The sequence below is a fragment of the Anser anser genome (assembly GCF_964211835.1).
Source record: "Anser anser genome assembly, chromosome: 5".
Classification (NCBI taxonomy): domain Eukaryota; kingdom Metazoa; phylum Chordata; class Aves; order Anseriformes; family Anatidae; genus Anser; species Anser anser.
In genome coordinates, this window is record NC_139725.1 from 22,389,430 (window position 1) to 22,411,337 (window position 21,908).

General features: G+C 40.8%; 1 protein-coding gene across 4 annotated transcripts in view; it reads right to left on the reverse strand.

Moving 5' to 3' along the window:
* Window positions 1-17,005, reverse strand: part of ARHGAP5 (Rho GTPase activating protein 5) — a 48,136-nt gene extending 31,131 nt beyond the window's left edge. For 2 of the 4 annotated variants that reach the window (XM_083840108.1, XM_083840105.1), the window contains exons 1-3: window positions 16,727-17,005; window positions 9,358-9,463; window positions 1,912-5,811 (exon numbers count right to left, since the gene is read on the reverse strand). In XM_083840108.1, the coding sequence (XP_083696234.1) occupies window positions 1,912-5,634 (3,723 nt within the window). In that variant the 5' untranslated portion in view covers window positions 5,635-5,811; window positions 9,358-9,463; window positions 16,727-17,005. Of the gene's footprint in view, window positions 1-1,911; window positions 5,812-9,357; window positions 9,464-14,984; window positions 15,099-16,726 lie in introns of all 4 variants that reach the window. The other 2 variants (XM_083840106.1, XM_083840107.1) reach the window with 2 other exon arrangements.
* Between the last annotated feature and the right edge of the window lie 4,903 nt (window positions 17,006-21,908).

A 21,908-nucleotide genomic window follows, 5' to 3' on the forward strand; every position in this document is an offset into this window, starting at 1 on the left:
TGGTGAATAAGTTGCAAAATTAATAAAATTGTGCACCTCTTGCAAAAAAACAGCTTTTTTGAAAAAAGATTATATTACTTACAAATTACAATGAACTGCAACTACTCCAACAAAATGCCAGCTGAAACAACATATGCAAAAGATGCTATTTCTTAAAAGCAGCAAGCATTCAACATTCCTAGACTGGGAATACTTATGAGCATTTTAGCTACCAAGATATATTTGCTTTCTCCATCATTACAATAATTTGTACTTCTGCTATTAGAGACTTTCTCTAATTTGAGAGCAACAGCCCTGCAGCACAATTTGCAAGTGCAGGAAAAAAAGCAAGAGGTGTGTCAGAGAAAACTCAAAACTACTCTTGCACTCCTCAAGAGCCTCACCCACTACAAAAAATCAGAGCAGCCTGACACTTGGACTCCAGCTGCCCCGGACAGCCTAAAGCAACAGCAGAGGCTTTGGTAACGACAGCAGGGGGGTTGCTGACACAATGCCAGGAAGAGAAGATCCTCTGATACCCGGTCTACACAGTTTAAACATAAATATCCAACTCCGAGGGACTCTCTGTCAACTCAACACAGCTGAGACAGTAGGAGGATTATGAACACTATATTTCAATGTCAATGTAGCAAGATCATTTCAATCAAAAGTATATAAATTATTGTTTTTTAAAAAAATTTGCTTCCCAAGAAGAATAACTTCAAAGTAGTTTTAACCATATGATTTTATAACCACAAGACATCATTATTTATGCTTGCTAGGAAGCCTTAAGAAAATTCAGTGCCCTTTATATTGGTCATGTGTAATTCAAATCACAGCTGCATCCTAAAAATAGCAATTCAGAATTTAATCCATTAGTAAAAATTAACTCTGTATTCTGTTTGAGCAAAACTTATTTCTAAGTGCTATTCCAGTACTGTCAGATAGTAGGAAAGTTTTTAAAACACTATAAATGACAATATTAAGAAGGTCAACTTATCTTGATACAAGAAAGAAAATATGTAACTGACCAGGAACATTCCCAGTTGAATATTAAATGGGACCTACATGCAAGAGACAACGACTGTTGCCAAAAATTAAAATCTGAACTATAAAGACCATACATCCAGTACCTACATCATGACACTACTTAAATATGTAAATATCAAGCGTAAAGATCAAAACAAAATAGACATTTTTCAAGCAGAATATCAAATCATTACATAGAAAGCCACGCTAGGGAGGCATTTTGTTCCCTTTGTTTGAACAGAGAACTGTACAGGTAGCACAGCTTCCAAATTGATTATTTGCTTGCCCACACTAGGAAAACGCAGCAGTCAGTAAATACACTATACAAAGTTTCCTTTTCATGCTCTTGTTTTAGAGTTCCAGGTTCCTGGTAGACAACTGAGAATTAAAAAGAAACCACTCCTTTCATTCACCGGCCCTTAACTTCATTCCAACAGCCAGAACTGCAAGAACTGAAAGAACCAGTTCCACCCAGGAACTTATAAAGCAGTTTGGTGCTGTGTTTGTTTTTTTGTCGTTTTTTTTTTTTTTTTTAAATAGATGTCATGATTAATAAGGCAAAATTTTTGGACCAAATTCTGCCTTCACTTACTCATACAGAAGGAAGTGAAACTGTGTATGTACATACAGAAGGGAAAGGAGCTGAAACTTGTTGGTTAGGCAGACAACCCACCTTGTTCCCTCAAGTTTGCGGGTTCTGACCAAGCTACGTAGAAATCTTGGACAAAATGAAACTGTGCTACATCAAAATTTTAAATCAACCGTTTCAAAATAAGGTGCAACTCTCGCATGTTTTGACTCTTCCCTTCTTACAATGCACTAGAAGTGGGGAAAAATTATATATACATATGGGCACGCACACAGTTTACCGAGCCATGTCTTATCACAGATCAGTCAACTTACCTTCTTATCTTCTTTTCCTTTGTGAGTTTTCTTTTTCATTTTTTTATCATCCAATTCTTGATCTGATGTAATAGCAGGATTATCTATGCCACCCTTCCATGTTTCGACAGGTGAAAGCAGCGGGTCTTCTTCACTTCCACGATGCCTTCCTTTTCTTTTAGTTTTAGAGGTGGTAAAAGCCTCATCATCACTTGCATCCGAATGCGTTCTCCTATAGTAAGACTTAGCTTTGCTGAACAGTGTCTTAGACTTATATTTGTACTTTGAAGGTCTTCTCTCCCCGTGACTTTTAGACATTCTGTCAGAAAACCCATTTTCTTCATCACCCTGGGCATTTATAACAATTGAATTTCGAACTTTAATAACACGATTCTGACTGTCATCCGGAACTGCATAGATATCATCTGCAAAGCCTTTATGCTTGAAAATAGTGTCAATAGGTTCAGCGTAATTGTCAGATTGGTCTATATCTTCTGGCGGCGCTGCAGGCACCCGAGAAGGTTGTTTCCTGGGATTTTTACCAATACCTGCCTCAATCGTTTTTAGGAGGTTAGGATCCAGTTTTTTCACATTTGTTCTTGGAACGAGGGGTTTCGGTTTTATTGGGGGAGGCACTTTATGGTTGCGTTCGTGGTCGTGACAATTGAGGGGCGTACTGTGGATAGGATACTCGTTTCCTTCCAAGTCCAGTCGGTACTTTGAACGGTCACTGGGCGTCGGGAGTAACCTCACATCATCACCAATCGGACTGTAAGGCGGTGGTCCCTCAGCATCATCCTCTGAATCCGGATAGTTATAGTCAAGGGAACTTCCTCTGGGAGATCTTGAAAAAACATCTTCACTTGTGTGTGTTGTTTCCCTTGTGCTGTCTGACATATAAGAACTTTCAATCATGTTTTTCTTCTCTAATACATCACTGAAGAACAACGTGAAGACCTCAGTTTGACGATGATACTGAGATAATGAATACAAAGCTGTAAACTTCGCAGTAATCTCTGTCGCTATGTGCTCTCCTTCAGTCATGAGTTCCTTGATTGCTTCGTTCTCAAAAAAGTCTGCCTGGCTGTCTGTAACAGCCACTAACTGGACAGGAATCGTATCCTGAACTTCAGAAAGAAACGCGCGAAGCATTCCCATGGATGCCTTCCTCTTGGCGGAATAGACCAGAATGTATCCGTGAACGAGTTCATCTTTCCTTACACCAATCGAAGAGTGGTACGATAATATAGTGATTTGTATGCGGCGCCTCTTTTCACCTATTATTTTATCAAGCATCAAAGAATTGTTCTGGCCAGCCTGAGCAGCACTACACGAGTGAGAGTCAAGGAAGGGTGACAGAATGAGATCCACACTGAATGGATCACCACACATGGCACACATCACAATTCTTAAGTCAGCCTCTGACAGATCTTTAATGGTAGGAACAGGACTTACAACATCAAAGTGGTGTTTAACTGCTTCCAGTACTCCCCTCAGAGCTTGTTTTATTTGGGTCTCGTTAAATTTACGTGGGTATGTACCCGCAGGCACATCTACGAAAGGACACTGCAATTTGTTGGCCAGCTGCTGTCCCTGATGTCTCAGAATAGGCAGATTCTTGCTAACACTGTCCCTCTGGTTAGCCAGTATCAACGTAAATGGAAGATTAGCCATATACTTGTCTCTCCTTATCTGAGATGCTTCAGCCCTTATTTTTGCAATGCATTCCCCAATAAAATTCAGAGATTCAATGGAGTTAAACACACAGAAACAACCATGTGGTTTGAAGGTAGAGGTCCACAACTGAGTCAACAGGTATGGGGATTTTGCATCAACAGGCCTAAGATCTAATTCATATATTTTTCCATCCAATGCATATTCATCATCAGTGGATTGTGTCCGAATTTCATTTGCTAATTCTTGTGCAAGGCCATCTTTGCCCAAAATGAAAAGATTAACCTTGTCTATATTGGCACTATCATGGTATAAATTCGAACGGCCATGATCTAGCTGCAGAAGGCTGTTGGCAAGTAGCTGCTCTACTTTAATGTCCATGCAATTTTGGCCACTGAGACAAGTTTCTTTAGTTGGGTGATAAACAAATCCTATGTGTTTAAGCAGAAGAGATTCTCTGTCAGGTGCAAGTTTCTGTAAAGCTTTGTATCTGGGCTCTTCACTCAGAACTGCATGAATTTCACTCATTTTATCTGAACTTGGCGTTGCATTAAGATCCAGGTCATAAAACAGCTCTGAATGTTCAAAAAGCATTTCCTGAAACTCCTCTTTGGCTTTTTCAACAATCTCCCTCTGATGCCTACCATACACTTCCTTGCTATCTGCATCGGTGATGTATTTGAATGCCTCATCCTCCATTACAAAACATATAACTTCTTCCCATGGCTGTCCGGGTGAAATGAACTGGATTTTCTCAAGAGTTTTTTTGAATTTCTCCTTCATTTCCACCCTCCGTTTTTCAGATATAAGATGCTGCACGTGGTTTTGATAAACTTTTTCTGCCTCTAGCGTAGTGAGAAGATCAAACGGAATCCTTCTGTCGTTCACTTTGTCTATATGGTCAGTTTCATCCCAAGGTGTTTTTTCAAGCACTACAAAACAGGACTGGAAGTCAGGCCTTTTCTCTATTAACTTCAAGGCTTCTGACCAGCTCAAATGTTCAATCTCATCAAGATTTGACAGAAGAGTATTAAGAGCTCTTGGCAATGCATTAATATATTCTTCTTTTCTTTTTCTAATATGCTCCTGTTTAAGCTGCTCTATGTGTTTTGAAAATGTATTTTTGGCCTTTTTCGTTCCTTCCAAATTTATGTACTCTTCATAATCAGGGTGGTTTTTCAGTTTATTACTAACGGTTTTCCAAGTGGCATGATAGTCTCTCACAGTTTGGACAAGTTTTTCAAACTTGTCTGTTGCTGTAACAACTAGCTGTCTTTGCGTTTTATAGGCATCCAGATAGGGGATGATTTTAGGTTTACCACGAGTTTTATCCATCATTTGTACCAGTGCAGTAAAACAAGTTTCCACGTTGACATTGAATCTTGCCGATGTTTCCACTACCACAAGGTTTTTCTTATTTGAAGCAAACGCCTGAACTTCTCGCAGATAGTGATCCACACATTCATCACATTTTGTTGCTGCTATTATTATAGGTTTTTTAGACTTTGATAGCTGAATGTAGAGATTATTCACAAATTTAAGTTGATCATCGAACTTCCTATTGCATCCTTGGCTTACATCAATGCACAGTAAAAAACCATCTATGCTTAATTTCCCTTCAGGCATTTGTTTCTGCTCAAAGTCTTGCTCCAAGCCTAGCTGATCTGTGCAAATGTACATTAGTTTTTCTGCTGACTGCAGTTTGGAGGCAGCTGCACGTTTTATATAGGGTTGTAAGTTCGTACTCCGATGAGGCAAGAAAGTCTGATCATCAATGAACTCAGTCTGTTCAATAACGTGAATTCGGCACTCAATTCCATCCTCACCGCTTTGTGTTACGTCACCCCAGTACAAAAAGTGATCATTGTTAACAACTCTTCCTCCAAAGTCAATTGTGCTAAGCACAGAGGTATGCTCAGGATAGTATTCATCTGCTTTTGAGCGAACGAATCTATTGCACAAACACGACTTTCCAACTCCACAGTTACCTTTATCCTTTTCAGTTCCAGACAGTCCAACAACACTAACAGCATAAGATGGGGGACGTGGCTCTTTGTTTTTTGCCATCATAACTTTCCTCTCATCCTTCTGCAATTATCAAGGTAACTGTATGTGGTTTTCATTCTGGAAATGTTCCTACAAGTTTGAAATTGTATATCCAGGGTTTAAGAAAAAGCTTTCAGTTGTTCTTGCTTCAGCTCGTCATTGAGAGAACTTCAAATACTCAGGACGAGGAAGATCATCTTCCTAAAGGGAAAAAAAAAGAGGAAAAAAAGTTAAAGACTGAAGGTATTTCCCTTCTATAATTCATAAGAGAAAAGAAATTTTAAAAGCATTGTTACTTGCTTACTCTGAAATTGTTTTCTCTGTATACAAAAATTCCACAACTAATTTAAATGTGATCTTGAACTCAGAATTAACTCATGTTAATGTTATGTTTATCATAGATGTAAAAATAAACAGTTTTTAGACACAGATCAATAACAGTTCACCTGTTTGGATAGATGATCAGCATACATCTGAAAAGTACAAATTACTGTTTTCTTTCCTAACTTATGAGCACCAGAAAGCATTTGCCATTTTCTCAGAATTCATCTTATTACTTGGGATGAGGGGCAAGTGAAATTTTACAATAGCAAGTTCTCACTAAGTATAAAGACAATATAAATACAACAACAATATCCACATACACGTACTTTTATTCATGTTCATACTTCCACTGGATAGCAGGCTTACCTGCATGAATCACATTACTTTTGTGTGCATTTGTAGGTTTGGTTTGAGGTTTCAGTAAAGAAATTTTTAAAATAAGAAGCTGTAAAACCAGGAAGTTGACAATGGGACTCAGCTGGTAGCTGTTCTGCAGAAGTAAACTACTTCATTTGTATACCAACAGTAAACTGTTTTTAAGTTTCTAACCTGAATTGTACTAAGTACAAACATTGGCATACAGATACTAATACAGAAAAACAAAGACTTATCTCTGAGGTTTTAAAAATTACAAGTCACTCAGTCCTTCTGTCTCCAGCAAAAACAAAAAATTAGAGTAACTGTAAAAAGAAACTCTACCTACACACAAACTTCCACAGAATTATTACAAGGTTCCAGCGGTTTGATTGAAGCTGACATCTGGTATAACAAATACCATTCATCTTTTAATCAGAAGATGCTGCTTGCATACATTTGCAGTATGCAAATGGAAAGACATTTTCTATTTTAGAAACAGTTGCACTACGCGCTAAACATAAAAAATGAATAGCTGAATGGCCAGACCCAGCAGACTATGATTAGGGCCACTAACTGGAGGTGTACCCAAGGGGTTAATATTCAGTGCAATACTGTTCAACATCTTCCTTTATGACTTGGATGATGGGGCGGAGCGCACGCTCAGCAAGTTTGCCGGTGACGCAGCCGGGAGGATTGGCCGATACACCACAGGGTTGCGCTGCCTTCCAGAGGGACCTCAGTAAGGTGTAGAGAAGGGCTGACAGAACCTTGTGCAGTACTAGAAGGAGAAGTGCAGGTGACTGAGCACTGGGACAGGCTGCCCAGAGAGAATGCGGAGCCTCCCTCGTTGGAGATATTCAAAAGCCATCCGCACTTGGTCCCGGGCAAGTCGCTCTGGGTCTTCCTGCTTCAGCGGGGGCACCGGACCAGCTAACCTCCAGAGGTCCCTTCCAACCCTAACTATTCTGTGAATATATGTTGGTAATACTACTTTTCTCATTCTCTTGATGAAAAGAAAGCAATCACATGGCACCATAAATGGAACATACAGATTACTTAAAATATTTGCTTTTACATTTGTGGAGTACAGAGTAACGGCATAAATGTACCTAAACATATATAAATATACCATACTTGAAGGAAAAGCCATAAGGAGCATCAACAGTGAAATTTTAGTCTCAGTATCTCAGTTTTATTTACTATTTTGTCATTCTTAGCAACAATTTGTTGAGTGGTACTGTAGTACCTTTCTTCAGTAAAAAAAAAAAAAAAAGAAAGAAAAAAAAGTCCTTTGGGGAGCCAAGAGCTGGACTCGATGATGCTGGTGGGTCCTTTCCAACTCAGGATATTCCATGATCTGTCACCCAGAAGGCTCTCAAAATCTGCCTCAATACTAAGTCACAAACATTAAAACATACCTGAGCTTGATGGCATGCAGTAACAAGAGAAATATTTGTATCACATTGTAATAGAAAATGGACTTTCAATACCTTGGCTATAAAGAATCAACGCCTGGTCAACAGTTTTCCAACTTACTGTCTAACACCTACAAATAGAAATCTGAAGTTCTGATCAAAAGCATATTCTGTATGTAACAAACTCTGTAATAAAGTTCATTGACCACAATATGGAAATAAATATATGCAAAAAACAGCTTTCGGGTATGGAAATAGTCAAGAAAACTACCTTTTTAAATATTTATTTTAAACAAAGTATGCATTTCACTGCAAAATGAAAGGGAAAATAAAAATTTTTATACTTAATAGTTTTCATACTGCAAGAAGTGAAACATGATGCTTTTTAGAAAATTTTGTTTGTTTTAAATTAATTTACACAAAGATGTTCAGAAAGAACTTATTTTAGACTGTTTAGTTTTTTTACTTTTTCCACTGTATTTTTATATCCGTAAAACAGAGAATTCAGAGCTAATAGAAGATGGCTCTGGGAACAAAAATACTTAGTAAAAGCCGTGTTTATATTTCTACAAATAAACCCAGTGTTTTGTTTCCAAAGCAAAGCTCATCATAGTAGCATCATTCAAACTATTAGAATGAGAAGTTCAGTCACCACTTGCGCCATAAAATGTTTTCTATTTACCAATGCACAGTACAGATTTGATGTGGACTAAACTCGAACACAAAAATCTTCATTCACAGGATTATTTCATTTAATCAGGAAGACACTGTCTATTTGCAACTAGTTTACAAGAAGCAATCAATACTTTCAGATACCCTACATCCGCACATAGCAAGGGTTCTTCCTCCTCTAGCAATAAATGTTTTAACCAATCAATATATTTTTAAGAGACTAAGTAGAAAGAGTAAGGTGACATGGGACACTTACAACGCAAAAACAAACACACTAGCCTCTCATAAGATTTCTGACATGGAAGATTCTCAAAACAGTGGGAGCCAAATCACTTAAGATATTTAAAACTAGCTCTTTTTTTTTTTAAACAATTTCTATTTTGCACTGACAAAGCAAAGTCACAGAATGAGATCTATTTTAATTAAGTAATAAACTTGATAAAAATCTAACATTATAATGGCTTCATATTTAACATGTAATCATTATTGAATTGCTGCCTAAATGGAAGATTTTTCTTTTTGGTATACTACTAATTTAAATGCACTGTACAATTTTGAAACATACACACAGAAACTACACAATAAGGTACTTTCATTGCATTACTTCAATCTTTCAATCTGCCTAATTCCAGTATAACAAAATGAAAATACTCCAAGTCCCCTCCCCCCAACTTTTTCCTTGTTACCAATTCAAAGGAGGGGTGGTTTGTTTTCTCCACGTTACTTCAGTCTTTGAATTGAAAATAACAGAGCACTTCTACATGTAAACAGAAGGATTTTGACAAACTATGGAACACAAAGTGTATGACATCACTGCAGGAAGAATCCGACCTTCAACAATCTCGCCATAGGATCTCATCTCTACAGGCTTTTACATTTCCCAGTGTAGTTTTAAGAAAATACAGCATATCACCTTGTATTTATTCATCCACCCTCCCCCTTAAACAAAAGATTATGAAAACCTAAAGCCCAAACTTACCCTTAGGAAAACAAGGTGCAAAGCAAGATGATTATCCTGCTGTGATCTTTCTGCAGTGATGTCACACATTTAAACAGTGTCCTTCAGTAAGTCCTTCCCTGAGGATCTGAAAACAAAAATAAGATTCATTAGCAATTGCAAAATAATGAAAGCAGGAGCAGCAATCAGAAAAGGTACTTCGGTACTTCTCATGCACAAGTTAAGAGTATTGTTTCCCTCATTTTAAACCTATAAACCTAATTCAGAACTCAGAGCCCAAGCTGGATCTTCCTCTCAACTTAGAGGGTTTAAATCCTCTAAACACAGCTATTAATACTTGGAACAGACAGAGGACGTAACTCTTCCTAAGGACCTGTGATTTCAGAAGTTCAGCTTGATATTTTAACAACTCCTGGGCTGCAGAAGCCTCTTCTGAAAAGTGAATACAGTGTCTCAGATAACACACAAAATATAAGATACAAAAATCACTAATTACTGACAGAATTTGGAACTCTAAAATATCTAGAATATAGTTTTGCAAGATTAAGTCAGCAGAGCCAGTAACTGCAGAATACATAAAGTGAATGTATGCCTAAAGATACGTATGTAAGTTTTATTACTAAAAAAATTACTGAGTACCTCAAAACCCTTTTACCTGAAAAAAAAGGCATTTCTGAAGTTAATGATATCATTGACTGTGACAAATCAGAAATTGAAAACATATTTTTACTGGAAGATGGTGAATTCTCAACTAGGATACTAATTTATTAGTATAACCCTGGTATATGTTGATTTTACTGCATGGCTGCTGCTGTAAAGTAAACAAAATTGGGTCTCTTCCACGGAACTTCTTCAGTTTGCAACCACACAAAAGCAAACTTTGGGTGACAGGTCAGTGCTGCACATAGTAACGTAAAGAAAAGGAAAGAAACTTGAGGCACTTGGACTGGAGCACGATTTACACCACTTTTAACTAGGGAAAGCCGTCATTTTTAAACGAGATGCAGCACCATGCTGGAAATGTGCTAAACATAACATCAGGGAAGTATGGCAAAGGTTTTTCTTGTTTATTTTTTGGGGGGTCATTACAATTATATTCTTCCTAATTCTACTTCGCTTTGGGAATAACATAGGTAATTGAAAGAGTTTAAGCTTTTGTAATCCTTCTTTTGGACAAAACAAGCGATAAGCAGGACACCAACGCCACACCAGTCCTGCAGTTCTCAGCTCGTGGTACCAGACACCGCAGTGATTAGCTAGCACGCTAGCAGTCCTGCGCTAACCATGGCCCTGCTTTAAGGCCAACCTCCGTCATGCCAAAGAGAAGAGCGGAGGCAAGCCACATCCCTGCCCTTCCCTCCCAGCTGTCTGTGGCACTGCCCTGCACCCACGGGAGCCAGGGGGCTACGGCATGGCAGAGGGTCTGCCTGGGCACCTGGCAGAGCCATCGGGCTGCCAGAGGGAGAAGTGTCCCTGCCCGCACGCAGGCAGCTGGGGGCACCAGCCGGCGGGCACCGCGCGCTCTGCCACAGGAGAAAGCTCTTTAAAAACAGGCCCCACGTGACCTGCAGAGTCACCGGTGCCATTTATTTTCTATTAAGTCTCTCAAAGTCTTCTGAGCAGAATTCTAAACTTTAGCACAGGATATCATGTTATCAGCAGCTAATAAATACTAAAATACTATCGCCTATCACTATTTGGTGATTGCAGCTGCACAGGAAGCTGCAGATGGGTCCATAGGCAAGGAAATCACTCACATGCAAATAGTTGGAGTATTTCTGAATACCTTCCGAAATTGTTTGCTGAACCTAAAAATGTTTACTCTCTGCAGACCTAACACTGAAGAATAAATGTTGTGGCACAAGAACTGCTCATGCCCACAGCAAACTAGGCAGCTGAAAACAACACTGACAGGGGAAGGAAAAAGTGGTTCCCCACAGTCCTCCAACTCACTCTAATTTTTGCAGAGAAGCAACAGTGAGGGACCACTAATTGGAAAGGGTTACTTTCAATCATCGTAGTTTTGTGATGGTGTTTGTAAATTAGGTTGCCAAGCAGAAAATAACAAAAAAGCACACATGAAGAGAAGGGCCACCCCAGCCTAGTCTGCTTTTCAGGATATGTGAATACACTGAGAGAAAATTAGTGCAAACTCCACCGCGGATCACGAAGTCAATTCAAACACATCAGATTTCACAGAAATAGCCTGTAGGATGAGTTTTGAATGCATACCACTTCCAAATATCAAGGACCACAACTTCAATGAAGCTAGAGCTTTGGATTCAGATTACTACTGACAAAGTTTTCATAAGATTTGGCCCTCATTTCACAGTTTGAGAACGAAAATTTAGCTTTAGAAAATATTTAGTACGGTATCTGAACTCCCAAGACCTATCAGCCCATCAGTAATCATAGCTCTACCCAAAACATAGCAGAACAACAATTCAACCATTGTCACTTAAAGAGCCAATAATAAAATAATGTTGATGTAGCTTAAGGTAGCTGTGCTATTTCTCATTCAGTATTTTCCACCAGGTATCCTTTTTTACTCTAACAAGCATAAAAAAATATCTTCAAAACCATCCTTTTAACAAACTAAATCAGGTCCAGAGTATACCAATACGATCTTACCAACAATCTTAATTCACGGAAGTCTGTTGAGGCCCTAAGCACTCACCGTGCCCCCTGTTATCTTCACTACCAGGCCAAGAGTCACCCTTTCACAAGTACCAGTAATCTTAAGTAATTAACCGTACTTGAAATCTGATTTATAAGTAAGGGTAAATCCAATGCTCCTTGGTAAAATTCTGCAAGTACCAGTCAAAAAAATAAAATAAAAAAAAAATCAAAAAGAAAAAAAACAGACTGCACATCAGGAAATAAGCTCAACCAATTAATGGCAAGGTAACAAGGGATGACCTGAAATGCCTTCAGTAGCGCCACAGACCGACAAAGGAATAGAGTTTTAATGGCAGGGTGATTAGTCCTGCTAGGTAAGTGGAGGATGAGAATGGATTACCCCAACTGGTCTGGTATTCATCTCAGACTTGGTTACCACGATGTTCACCTGCCATCCTTAAAGAAGTCAGATACTAGATGCTCCTTTGTATACAAAAGCAAAGTAATCAGCTGACAAAAAAGAAGAGAAAAACTGACTGCCCAACTTCATATTAAAAAGTCAATGCAAAACTGGGTTTAAAAACAGAAGTTCAAAGATCTTACTATGTTTACTAAATTTCTCCTATTGATAACAATACTTTGAAGACCTCTGGTGTATTACCCAGAATTAAATCAAGGCTTTTATTTCTAAATTCAAAAGAGAACAGCACTCCTCAGCTGGAATCCAATATTCTAGGGGCACCTATTAGCATTGCTGCTGTTAGCAAAAAAAAAAAACACAAACAAACTGCACAAATTAGATCAAGGTAAAATACACAGGTAAACTTCAGAAGCTCAAATAATCATCACTGCACAAGTCTGAACTTAGGCCTCTCAAGTGACTTATCTACAGATTTCTGAATATCTGAGAGCGTTCAATGCAGGTTCAAAGCTTTCAACAGCAAAGTAAATAGTACAAGTTTACAGGAAAAATAGACTCATAATCCTTTTTCCACAGGAAAAGCTACTGAAGACATGCATAGCATTCACAGCAGTTTCTCTGTAAATAACCTGATCAGGTAGCCTGCACTAAGTTATTCAGGAAGAACACAAAAGCACTAAAGGAAGAAATCTTACAAAGGGAATCCAAGATAGAACTGATAGAAAAAGAAAGAAAATGAGGCAGATGAGGAAGGAGGGAACAAGGTAAGCAGAGAAATGAGGTTAAAATCTATCCGCTGCAAAGAGAAGTTAAAATCCTGGCAGAGGTAACCTCAGTAAATTTCACCGATCCACACTTCTGGTTTATTTTGTGTTATTTTGCTTGATGGGGAACCGGGTACAGACTGTAGGTACTGACACCCTTAGCTTGGAGACTTCATTCAAATGGTAACTCGGTGTTTGACCTTGTACAAGCCAGATGCCTAAGTTCTACCCGTGCAGAATGAGGACTCTTCTAAGTTGTTCATGAAATGAGCAAATAACAAGCCACGTCCAAGTAGAAAATAATATTTTGCCTAATAATTAGCTAACCTACATGAGCTCATACTACAACATAAAAACCGTACACGTTTCTAAAGCTGTGCATGGTGTATTAGTTTCACTTTTTTAAAAATGCAAACATTCCTCTGCAGCGCTAGTGTGTCAGCTGATAGAGTATTGCAAGAACGTGTGGGAACCGTAACTGAAAACCAAAGAAACAACTCTAATTCACCATAAAATGCAATGTGCAGAAATAGCCACTGACTGATTAATTCAGTTTCTGGTAGGTGTTAATGATTTAAAAAGCACAGCTAATACCTGAATTTAAAATAACTTCACTGCAATTCCTTCAGTTTTTCCTGCCAGAAATTTTGAGCTCATTTTTCTTTAAATATCCCATTAAAATCCACAGATTTAAGGAAGTGATGACAAGGTTCAAACAATAATCTGTAAAATTAATACGCTTACTAATTCTTTTTAAAATCCAATGGAAAAAAACAACAATATTCCACCTCAGTTACACTGACCTCTAGCCTAGGAATTCTCAGGGGGGAGGGAAAAAAACAAGAGTACTGTGCCTCCTTTAAGTTATTACTAACACAGAAACAAGGAAAAAATCTTAGCAGTCCTTGCACACAATTCTCAGTGTTGTTGGAACTACCTGAAACTAAACTTTTTTTTTTTTTTTCTTACAAGCGTGGCTAAACGCTTTCAAAACAACGGGAAGCTTAGGTCAAATAATGCGTTACTTACTTTTAGACGTGCATTTAAAATGGCCAGCCAAACGAAGCGAGCCTGCCCGGGCTTGGTGCGCCTATCCCAGGATAGCCATGCCTACAAAGCCCCCTAGCGGCCGTGCGGCTCAGGCAAGCCCCAGGAGTTCTCGCCAGCACGGGAAACTCTTCCCGACCAACGCAGGCTCCCCTGAGCAGCAGCCTTTCATCACCACGCAGTGAGAACACAGCACAGGTTTTACTCTCGTAGCTACGTCATTTATGGATGCAATGCTTTCAGTCTGCAAACCGACGTGACTATGCCAGCAGTACCTAATACCCAACATTTGGCTTCGCAAACTTCCATTCTTTCGGTAAAGGTCAGACAGTATCATCCCTGAAGCATGCCTGACATGTGTAATTTTAAGGACACGCCACATGTTAGCCTACCAAAAACAATGACGTGGAGTGTTTTAAAGTTTTATGCAAAATATTCTCGAAGGATGCCAGTACATGGGATTTATCTTCTGTTAGGAACATACCTTCGGAAGACTTAAGGTCCTGTCAATCTCCCTTTAATATCTTTATCAAACAAAAGTAGAACTAGTTTTGTACTGTCTACTCAAATAACAACTCCCAAACTTATACAGAACAATCTGTTATTATGATCAGTGCATTTCTTTCCTACAGAGTTTGCACAAGGAAAAACACCTATAGCTTCAGGAAAGCACATTTTATCTTTAACCTCAAAAATGTGCAGCATTTGATTGCTAGTGCTAAATATAGGATTTTAAAAACAATTCAGTCTGAGCATGAGGTATTTAATTGGATTATGTTACACATGCAATGCCTTACCTAAAATAAAGTCCAATATCGGTAAGCAGCAGGCATTTGGTTGCAATTATTTTTATTTTGAGGGGTGGGGGGAGTGCGACGACACAACACTGGCAGCCACTTCCTATGGGAATACTTTAACAAAAAAAAGCATACTATTTAAGTCCAGTATTTGCCAAGCTTTAAAATAACTTGTTACAAAATACACCAAGCTAGTGATAATGTAACAAATGCTTAAACAATTTCTGCTACTTTAGGTGCCACAGACTCTTTAAAAAAAACCAAAAAACTACTATCTTACTATATTGACATCATGCTTTGAGAGCTCTAGTAACACTGAGTTCCAGTAGAATACTATAAATAGATTTTAGCACTTCTTGAAAATAATTTTCAAAGAAGGAACAAAAGAAGGTAAACCCTCATAAAAACACACCTGAATGAATGTTTGCAACATGGTAGTTTTAGATACATACTGCAAGTTTGAAATACAAACGTGTTTTTTTTCCCTGAGAAAACAGGCAACTCTGGTCACTGATGTCACTGTTGAAAACAGCTATCATACTGAAGAACCTCAGGAAGGTAAGACAGCACGACAGAAGAATGCAGCCTACTAATTCCTCATTCATTTATGAACTAAGTGTACAAGTATCAGTGCTGTAACTGGCTCCAATGCACAGGTTTAAAATGGACGTTCAATTGACCAGCAAATGCTGTTATCTCTTTACTGCCTTTACTCTGCAGTGTAGAGTTTTTAAAATTCTGTCAAAGATCTTCATTAAGAAAAAAAGAAATCCTCCACTTATCCGCATGACACTGAACTAAAGAATACACACATACCCCCACAGGCCTATTTTGGTCTAGATTTAAAACGTTCCCCTCCTACTTATTAAGGAAATATTCCACGCTGATATCAAAAGCGATAGAGGAGAGGGCAAAAGGGGGCTACAGAGCAAGGGTGGGGTGGATTCTGGGGGGGAAGGTGATGAGTACGTCCTCCTTCTCTGAAGAAACAGTCCATTTTTAAGGAAAATAGTGCTTTATACTCCTTACGTCCTATATTTTCAACACTATGGCGTTCTATCTGTGGTGCTTTCCTTGGGTGGAGAGAGTCTAAAGGTTATGCTGGTTGAAGGGATTCAAAATGCTCGAGAGCTGCAACACCGCAACTGGCTACCCTATTTCAAAGGCTTAAAATCCACCTGGTGGAAAAACAGAAACGCACACACATCATTAGGCGAGCGAAGTTTTCTTAAATTTAGCGTCGAGCAATATCTGAAGGTGAAAGGAAGGAGGAGGAGAACTGACAACTGTTCAGATTCACTGGAGAAGCAGGAGCAGGCGAGTAGAAGGGGGCGGCGAGGAGGGAAAGAAGTACGGAGAAAGGAGAAAAGGGGGGGGGGGGGGGAGGAGACGGGCAGCGGGAATGGGAGAGGGGAGGAAGCCGGAGGAGTAGGGGAAGGAGGGAATGAGGAAGGAAGAGGAGAGGAGCGGGGAGCTCCCTTCCTGCCTCCCTCCCTCCCTCCCTCCCCGGGGAGCCGCGGCCAGCTGGCAGCCGCGCACGGCAGGCTCGGACCCTCCCACGGCCCAGGCCTTCAGCACCTGGCCGGGGCCGGCCGCCCCGCTCCCTGCCCTGCCCTGCGCGCTCCCCGCTCGGCCGGGCCCCGGCCGCAGCCCGCAGCCCCTCAGCGCCGGGCCGGGCCGTGCCGAGCCGTGCCGCCCCCTTCCCCCGCTGCCGGCTCGGGGCCGCCGGCCCCTGCCCTCACCTCTGGCCGCCGGGATCCGGCTCCTCCGCGGCGGCGGCGGCAGCAGCATGCCCGGGACGCTCTCTCCACGCCGGCGGCTCCCCCGGCCCCGGCCCCGTCCCCGCCGGGCTGGCTCCGCTCCGCTCCCCGGCCCGCCGCCGCAGCCCGCGGCCCCCGTCCCGCCTCCCCGCTGGCTCCCTTCCCCGGCGCCCTCGGCTCAGTAATGGCGGCCGCCGAAGCCTCCCCGGCTGCCGGCTGCCTGACGGCGCCTCTCGCTCCCCCTAACTTTACCTCAGCAGCTTCCCTCCCCTCCCCCCTCCCCTCTCCTCTCCCCTCCCGCCCGCCCGCCGCCGCCGCGGCTTCAGCGCGCGCGCTCCCGCCCGCCCGCCCGGCCAGCTGCGCGTGCGCGGGGCAGCGCCTCTTCCTGCTGCCGCTGGAGGCACCGGGAAGCCGGCCGCGCGCCCGCCGCTCCCCCCCCGCCCCCCCCCGCCTCCCCTCCCCTCCCCGCGCGGGCACGCGCGCCGGGCGGCCCCGCTGCTGGTGCCGGCGGCCGCATGGGTGGCGCGGGGAGGGGACGGGGCTCCGGGGGTCGCGGGTTCTAGTCCCGCCGCCGCCGGCCGTGCTAGGCCGAGGCGCCGCGGCGTCGCGTACAGGCTTGTGGCCGCTCCGAGGTGTGCCCGCAGCGAGCCGGAGCTCGGTGCTCGGGGCAGCGATGGGGGCAGATGGACGGAGTTTGAAACTCCCCCGAAGGGGCAGAGGCCGGCCCCAGTCCTCCGCTCCCCGGTGGGGAGGGGACGAGCACGCCAAAGGGCCCCGCTGCCAGCTTCGCGTCCCCCGCTTCTCCTTGCCAGGCTGCTTGACGCTTTTCACTGTGATTTCCAGGCTTAGCAAATAAAACACAACATACCGCTGCTGTCTTTTTTCCCTTGATAAAGGCCTGGCACCATGAGCAGGCTCTGCGGCCTGCAGAGGTAGATGGCTCGCAAGCGAGGCGGCCATAGCCTAGCGCTTCACAAACGGCACCGGGCGCCTGGAAACTTCTGGAGTCCGACTTGACATTTTTCACCTTTATCTCCACATGCCACCAGTTTGCTGATGGCTGACGGAAGGTCACGTCCCTCTCCCACCTCACAGGGCTTTCCTGGGTCGTAATCAATGCTCGTGAAGCATTCACACAACGACGGCATGAAGTAGCCAGCACGGGTTTGTGCCGCCACCAGAGCTGGCTCGCGGCACGGAGCGGTAGAGAGATGGGGCACAAGGGAAGAACTAACAAGTGGAGGCTAACGTATCCCATCCCCTGCACGAGGCGGGGAATCTATAGGCATCGGGCAGAAATGCATATTCTACTCATTGTTTTCATGTACACATACAAAAGAACAAATTAACACGTTACTTACACATGGCACATTCAAAGTTTTGAACACGTTACTTGTAACAATAATGTTAGATCACCGCGTGATTCGTTCCCTGCATTTTTATATGGTGCACGCACATTTTACAGTTTTACACATGAAAATTAGGAAATTAAATGAACAGGTTAAAAATTCAGACCCTTTCTTAAGACACGTTGCCTGTAAACTTGGATTTTTGAGAAAATTCTAACTAGCAAAACCCTGCGGTGTTAAATTTGAACAAACAGCCTTACATAGACACTGCCTTACAGGAGAGTATTTCTAGAGATGCTTTTCTTAGTTAGGTCCTCACTAACGAGATAGAAAATTCTTTGACACTGTAATTGGCATGTCTGCGAAAGAGTTTCTGTAGTCACATCTTCTTTAAAAACAAAAGGCAAGCTAAAAAAGCCTAAAATCATACATTAATTCTAATTTGAATTGCCTGATTTTGAGAGTTTCTTGTATTTATTTTTGTTCAAACTGCATTTTATACATACAAGTTGGGGCATTAAAATCCCATTTAAGATTACCAGAATTAAAGCCTTATATTGATATTCATATGTAGTTAAAAAAATCTTTTGAGATTTCTTATTTCAATAAAATAGAAGTTTTAAGGAATGAGACTTATAATTCTGAAACTCTGCATTAATTATCTTAAGCAGTTAATATGAAAAATGTTCTTAAAGTTCTGTCATGTAGAAGACTTCATGCAGGGATTGATTGTATTGCTTACTTCAAACCTGATTTGACAATTAAAGTGGGCTAAAACCAAAAACCTCAGGCAAACCAAGTAGGCTTACATAGGTATATATGTAAAAAAAAAAGTTTAATGAAGCCAGACATGAGCTTGGGAATAGAAGGAAGCCTTTCCTGGCAAGCTCAAACCTGAAGCACAGAAGGAGGGTGCAGATTGCTTCAGTTAGAAGGGGATGGAAATACCCTTTGTTACAGGGAAGGCAGAGGTACTCTTCACGACAGAGGTACTCTCTTCACAGACAGGGGGTGAAAGGCAGAAGGCACAAGTTGCTTCTTATTATGTTAGTCCCCAGCAGACACAGCAGCAGCTTCAAAAGCGGTCCTTGGTGAACGAAAGGAACAGGTTTTCAGGCAGAATTAGATTGGCTAATTCTTCTGCCTCTGACCCTAAATATTGCCTAAAAATTCAATATAATAGATGTAGAGTCAGAAAGAGATTTTCATATAGATTTCCTCACTTCAGATCACCGCAATAAGAGGAAACTGATGTGCAGAAACTCCATTTGCTAGTTGCCTTCCAGGAACCATGCAAAGTTCTGGCAGGCTACAGCAGGCAGCTTGCTATGATTTTGCAGAGCTTATTAAACCCTTTGATTTTGGATAAAGCTACTAAAAGTCAAGAATTATGGCTAGTGAACCAGCAAGCAGGGTTATAAGCAGATTTATGACACAGTATTTTTCTTAGATTCTATGAAATTTATAAGCATTATAGTTTAATGTTAACTGTTGGGCAGAGATACACACACAGCCCATTTCAGAGCCATATTAAGAAGACATGCAAGGTTTATAAAATTTCACAGGGAAACTGGTGAGGGAATTGAAAATCCATAAGAAAATAGAAGACATACAGGTAGTGTTACGCCCTTATGAGATGATAATAATCAGAGCTGTAGAGCTGCTTAAAGTTTCACGTCACTAATGAAGCAGTAAGAAGCACAAAAACAACTTGGTCAAAGAATTTTTGAATGTGAAATAATACAGGGGACATCACAACTTAAAGAAGGTATAAAATAAAGTATAATAATGAAATGTGTTTATTAATTTAGATAGGTTAGTGTTTTGTTGGTTATACAGAAAGACATTTCTGATAAATGTTTTAGTAAACCTTGAGAAACTCAGAAAAAATTCATTAATGATATGCAATATTTGCTATTTGTAACTATTGTTATTTGAGCCTTTTTCTGTAACTGACTTCCCCTTAGGAACTGTAATAGTGCAAGGGCTGATTATAAACACAAATAAAGTAAGCATCTAGATGCCTGTGCAAGGTGAACAAAGAATGTATCATTTGCTTCTCTCTTTTTTCTTGGGCATCATGACCTTAGGAATAAAAAAAACAACAGCAGCAGCAGCAATCCACCATTTCCCACACTCTTTCTGTCTCTTACACTGAGCAGGGCCAAACGAGAAAAGAGCTGATTCTCTTTTTCCCCATGCTTCTTGAATTTGGGGATTTCAAACCACAAATCAATTCAGCAATGCAGGCACTTCTCAAGAGTACAACATTTCCTTAATCGCCCTTGTTCTCTGATCAGTGCTTGCTTTGCACTTGCAAGTTGTGTAATCTCACTGGTGTACACAACCAAAAATCAATGTGCTGTTGTTGGTTGTAGAACACAAAGTCTGTACAAATTATTTTACCACAAGCTGCTTTTCAGACCTTTTCCCCAACATCTTTCATTAAACAGCAGAATTGCCAGGTCTGTTCTACTTCAAGGAAAAGACACTGTTTTGCATACAGTTGAAGAATCTGTGTTACAGCACCTTCTCTCTGAGAAAATCTTCACATGCTTTGAAATTGTTGTACTGCTTACACTCATGTTAATTCATTGCGTTGCGAGTACAAGCATTTGTACACAGGAAGAGAGGTCAAAATATTAGTGTAAATGCTTACCCTTTCATCTCAAATTACTAAGGAAAAAATGTTTCGTTTCTAATATGGGTCATTTAGATAAATGCATTCACTTGCTAAGAGTCCCGCATCGCTGCATAATTCCACAGTGCTAAGGGGAGAGCTTCTCACCAACGTTAGTGGTTCCCTGGTCATCAGTGCACCTGCCTAACAGCAGGTAGAACTTTCTGTACTCTTTTCTTCAACTCTGTCCTTCTTTTTGTTTATTTTTGTTGTTGTTGTTTTAAGCAAATCGTTTATTCATTTCAAAATTTATTACTACACTGATCACCATTTTTGACTCATTTTGATGATCTGCCATTTCAAAAGGAAAGTCAGGAGCATAATCAGTCATTACACTGAACCTCGATTACGCAAAATCAAGCAATTTTTTCCTGAAGTACTCTTTCTCTAAAGGATTCTTCACTTCACTGCTATTAATAAACAATCTTTTTTTTAATAAACAATCAATTATTTTTAACCATAGACCACTGTTTCGGTTTCTACAAGTCAATTATTTTGGAAATAAACTGAGGAAGATTCTCCTCCCCTAAGTTTTTATTGACTTTATGTGCAGCATAATGATATTTATCTACTGAAAACTGAAAAGGAAGTAAGTATTTGAATACGTCAATGCACTACATTATACTAGTTGGTTACATGCATCAGTGTTTACTAAAATCATCATTTAGTTTAATGATTTCTGCGTCACGATTATTCTGTGTATACTCACAAAATTCTGTACTTTTTTCTTGTTGCAGAGCTGCACTATGGTTTGGGTAACTGCGACTGACAGAACCATAATTCTTTCACATCTATAAGAAAATCAGGATCCAAACTTTTATTTTCTCACAAAATCCATGATTTTAGATTATGTTGCCTTATAGATGGCAGTGTGTAGATATACCATAGGAAAGGGAACTGAGTGTGGTCGGTATTTCTGCTACTGATTAGCAGGGTGGTTTTTTTTGTCCTCATCTTGTAAGTGCCCACAGATCACATTCTTGTCATCCAGATCACTCCTGTGGACCAACATAGTGGTATATAATCATATTTCTATGTACTACCAGGAAAATTCTCACTTTGCAGGGGTAAAAAGAGTAAGTAGTTCTCAGGAGGACATCAAGCAGAGCGTGTTATACAAGAAAGCGCTTTTTCC